Source organism: Plasmopara halstedii, assembly GCF_900000015.1.
Source record: "Plasmopara halstedii genome assembly, contig: Scaffold_253, whole genome shotgun sequence".
Classification (NCBI taxonomy): domain Eukaryota; phylum Oomycota; class Peronosporomycetes; order Peronosporales; family Peronosporaceae; genus Plasmopara; species Plasmopara halstedii.
In genome coordinates, this window is record NW_020187174.1 from 869,808 (window position 1) to 874,286 (window position 4,479).

The 4,479-nt window shown below is 43.4% G+C and overlaps 1 protein-coding gene across 1 annotated transcript in view; it reads left to right on the plus strand.

The window, feature by feature from the left end:
• Window positions 1-200: 200 nt before the first annotated feature.
• Window positions 201-4,479, plus strand: part of PHALS_04226 (Predicted metalloprotease with chaperone activity (RNAse H/HSP70 fold)) — a gene marked incomplete at both ends in the record, with an annotated part of 4,424 nt that continues 145 nt past the window's right edge. The window contains 20 exons of the mRNA XM_024722253.1: window positions 201-567; window positions 633-729; window positions 788-910; window positions 964-1,053; window positions 1,116-1,191; window positions 1,271-1,515; window positions 1,585-1,606; window positions 1,664-2,096; window positions 2,213-2,376; window positions 2,445-2,638; window positions 2,705-2,804; window positions 2,862-2,974; window positions 3,026-3,097; window positions 3,164-3,443; window positions 3,511-3,582; window positions 3,662-3,735; window positions 3,812-3,818; window positions 3,892-4,011; window positions 4,071-4,253; window positions 4,313-4,479. The exon at window positions 4,313-4,479 is cut by the window's right edge and continues 145 nt beyond it. Of these exons, the coding sequence (XP_024573347.1) occupies window positions 201-567; window positions 633-729; window positions 788-910; window positions 964-1,053; window positions 1,116-1,191; window positions 1,271-1,515; window positions 1,585-1,606; window positions 1,664-2,096; window positions 2,213-2,376; window positions 2,445-2,638; window positions 2,705-2,804; window positions 2,862-2,974; window positions 3,026-3,097; window positions 3,164-3,443; window positions 3,511-3,582; window positions 3,662-3,735; window positions 3,812-3,818; window positions 3,892-4,011; window positions 4,071-4,253; window positions 4,313-4,479 (2,999 nt within the window). The remainder of the gene's footprint in view (window positions 568-632; window positions 730-787; window positions 911-963; window positions 1,054-1,115; window positions 1,192-1,270; window positions 1,516-1,584; window positions 1,607-1,663; window positions 2,097-2,212; window positions 2,377-2,444; window positions 2,639-2,704; window positions 2,805-2,861; window positions 2,975-3,025; window positions 3,098-3,163; window positions 3,444-3,510; window positions 3,583-3,661; window positions 3,736-3,811; window positions 3,819-3,891; window positions 4,012-4,070; window positions 4,254-4,312) is intronic.

A 4,479-nucleotide genomic window follows, 5' to 3' on the forward strand; every position in this document is an offset into this window, starting at 1 on the left:
CTATTTGTACCACCTTTTGCAATACACCCAATTTTTTGATATTTACTTAATCTTGGGGTCTCAGTCATTTTAGACAAAATTTCTGTGATAGAATATCATTGTAATTGCGTATGTTGGTATCTTTTTATGTTTTCCTAAACATATCATCAAATCGTACCCACTCTCTTGATCAATAAATGAATTAATAGCATATCACCATCATGCGGAAGAATGGCGATGTGCTTGCCATGGGCATCGAGGGTAGTGCCAATAAACTGGGTGTCGGCATCATCCGCTATTGCACTGATGGCGAAACTGAAATTTTGTCGAACCCTCGCAAGACATACATCACACCGCCAGGCCAAGGGTTCTTGCCGCGCGAGACGGCGTGGCATCATCAGAACCATGTGGTCGGTATTGTACGGGCAGCGCTAGAGGAGGCCGATATCTCTCCAAAGCAATTGGACTGCATCTGCTATACCAAAGGCCCTGGAATGGGTGGTCCGTTGCGCTCCGCTGCTGTCTGCGCCCGCATGTTATCGATATTGTGGAACAAGCCGCTGATCGGTGTTAATCACTGCGTTGGACGTGCGCCAACTACAATTTTGCAGTACAATTGTAGAGAATTATACTTATAACTCAATTTTTCACAGATATCGAGATGGGTCGGACGGTGACTAAAGCCGCCGACCCTGTTGTGTTGTACGTAAGTGGAGGCAACACTCAGGTCATCGCCTACTCGATGCAATGGTGCGAAGTAAATTATGCTATACTTCTTTATTCAACAATGACTTTGTGAATGTCCCAGCTACCGAATATTTGGAGAGACGATCGATATTGCTGTTGGAAACTGTTTGGACCGCTTTGCACGAGTGCTAGAGTTGTCGAACGACCCAAGTCCTGGTTACAACATTGAAGTACTGGCCAGAGAGTATGTGATCATTTGACTACGATTAGATTGTTTTATACATCTCTGCTTGTTAGGGGCAAGAAGTTCATTGAGTTACCGTACATTGTAAAGGGCATGGATGTATCGTTCTCGGGTCTATCGACATATATCGAAAAGGGAGCCAAGTATGTTTGGAAAGTCTTAGCTGGTAACTTGTCTTGGGCTCATCGCAACTTGTTTGTTTTAGAGACAAATTAATGTCGGGAGAATGTACCAAGGCGGACTTGTGCTACTCGTTGCAAGAGACGGTATTTGCCATGCTTGTACGTTCGATAGCTTGCTTGTCTGCGATTAAAAAGCCGATTGAACATTCGGATGAGCCTTATCTTTTTTCTCCTTTAGGTGGAAATAACGGAGCGTGCGATGGCTCATTGTGGACAATCAGATGTGCTCATCGTCGGTGGTGTTGGTTGTAATTTACGTCTACAGGAAATGATGGAGATCATGGCAAAAGATCGAAATGGACGCGTATGTGCAATGGATCAGCGCTACTGTATTGACAATGGGGCGATGATTGCTCAAGCTGGAGTCCTCGAATTTCAGTACGGTAAGACTACGCCACTCAAAGATGCTACTTGTACGCAAAGGTACGAATGAGATTTTGTGGTATAATGTTTCGAAAGAGTGATAGATTAATGTGACTTGTTTGTATGTAGATTTCGCACCGATGAAGTTCCGGTCATTTGGCGCAATGATTAATTAGAATGGAAGGCAATAAAAACAATTCCTATGCAGCGTTTAAATTTGAAGAGTCGCTCAGTTCCTTTTTATTTTTTTAAAGCTGTGATGGAAGGAGACAATTCTAACGACAAAGCAATAGGTAAATATGGAGACGAAGAAATAAACGTCACGCAAAAGGTATCCCCTGTAATTTCGAAAATTCAAACGGAGACCTTGGTAAGTGCAATATTGCACTACAAAAATGTGCACCCTTTGCTACGGCGTGCGGTTCTGCTACTTCATCAAGAGCTAGGCGGTCATGAGAATGGAGCCCAGGAAATAACTCGAACCACTCAGTTTTACATTGACACAGGCGCACTGAAGGAAACAGTTTGTGCGATGTCTGCCCAGCTTGATTCGCCAGCATTCATTTGCTCGTGTCTTGAGCTGCTGAATACACTGATAGACAAAGTTTCTCAACCTGTGGCCGATGCATTGGTAAAGACTGGTAAGTCTTACTGCAGGCTTAAACGACCCCAGAATGGACCAGGAGCTTCAAAAGCTTTTTCAAGTTCCTGTACTCGGATCTGTCGATCTGATTTATCTGTTCCATCTCTTCTGTAGAGATTATGGCCGTTATTGACAAAATAGTGAACTGTAATACCTATCAACGTGAGCCTGCGATCGTGCTGCTTGGAATGGCTTTGTTGTTCAAGCTTGTGAGGAACATGAAGTCATACAATGTCGAATTGTGGAGTCGAATGATCTCGACCACTGTCCAAGCAATGGTGAGTAATGTTGAAATAATATCGTAGTTGAAGCTTTTGGTCAGAATTATTAAATTTGCCTGCGTTAGCTCACAAACGTTATAGATCACGATTTACAATCAGAGTGCCTGCTGGGTTTGAAGATGCTTTTCCAATCGAAAGAAACTGCATCAGTACCTGCAGAACTCTCGAATATTATTATGATGACTATCGATCAGTTCTGTCGTCAGTCTGTTGAACTGAGTAGATCGTCTTCTGTAGCCGCCATATTCATCTGTGTACGGTGCGTAATGTATAAAAGCATCATGTTGAGTTCATAGCGCAAATGAGTTCGCCTTTTCCCATTTAGGATTATTGATGCATCGTCAAAATCGCCGCACTTTGGATATTTTTCTTCGATCCTGGCGGCCGTGCTTTACCACCGTGGACTAGCTAAGGACCTCGATGAGGTGATTTTTGCTCCAGATGAACGTTTTTGATGTGAATTTTACATTCTATACGATTAGAGCCACAAACATTATGTCGAGAATCTCATTCAACAATCCCTTATGACTGCTGTATATGATTCCCTTACGCAGCTCAATGAACTAAATGCAGTAGTTTTGCCTCCAGCTGAGTCGTATGTAGCTTTTTAAGCTCTTGAAAATCGTACTAATGTTCTGGTTACAAGGGGAATTAGGGGAGATCGGCTGACAATGCTTCAACCTGCTGCCATAAAGCTGTTGCTAAGCGTAGTGTGGAGGTTAGTAAGCGAGACACATTGATACATATTTTGGATGCTGTGTGATTTCAATAATGGGATTGGTAGAGAGGAAGCGTATGCATTTTTACACGAAGGGGGTGTTGCAATACTTTTAAGCATTCTCGTGTCAGAATTGGTGCTGAACAAAACAGAAACTGAAACAGCACTGGCCCAAACGCTGTACAATGTGTCAGCACACTGGCCTAATGAGGCGTGGAGCAAGTTTCAAGTCGTTTGCGGTGGCCTGAACAAGTGGGTTGAATTTGTGAGCAAGCGAAGCTTGGGTGAAAATGATGGTCTGCTTTATTACCTTCTGGCGTCAATGAAAAACATGTTCTTCTGTGAGGTGAGACCTAGAAGAAGTAAGAAAATTTTTGCTCTTGACGTATGACCAACACCAGTGTGCCTGTCAGGGGTTTACAGATGCATTTGCGCACAGTAATGCGGTGGACGTTTACCGGTCAATTCTTCACAAACATCGCTCGGTGAAGTCGTCGATATGAAGCTTGTCACCTGGGCATTTTAACAGCGTAGTGTCATGGCATTCCACTCTGTTTGCTGTAGCTACCACTCTGTGCACACCTTTGCGTGAAGTCCCTCATCATTTTTTGTGACACATGCCTCGTAACTTCCTTGTCGTAAGTTTGTTTGAGTTACAACCTTCGTCGTTTTTGAACCTCTATCATTGTAGGGTGCTATACTGCACGATTGCAGATACAATGTGTGCCCTCGATTATAACCGAATGTTCCAGCTGGACTGTGTGAAGGTGCTTGCACTGCTGACTTCTGACCAGTCTGAGTGCCACACGCATTTGTCAAAACAGCTTACTCAAGCAATAATTTATCTCATGCGGTTTAGGCTAATGGATGAGCCGTTTATCGCCGAATTGCTCAGCTTGGTAGTAAGTACGCTGGTAAGAAGAGGTTTGATCATATCGCCACTACATGCCTCTAATCACAGCTTATGCCGAAGGCGAATCATCGAGCCGAATTTATTGATCGGGGCCTTTTGCAAGTTGTATCTAGAGCCTTCAGCACATATCGGTGGTTAGCAGATTCTGTTGGATCGCATGCTCGGTGGATTATTTGTGATATAGCTCAGAAGCACGACATCCATAGTAATTTAAGCTTACTGAAATCCTACGCCAACACACCGGTACGTTAGAATGTGGTTGCAAGTGTGCATGTATAATTGATTGCTTTATATAATATTAGGCAATATCAATGGAGGCTATCAGATCTTGTTGCTCTACGATAGAGGCGCTTGCTAACGTTAAACCTTTACTACTTCCGTTACTTAAAGAGGGCACGCTACCATGTATCATTGATTTTTTGCGCTTTTTTGAACAGGAGCTCAGTGCATTCGATGAGTGCTCATTTGT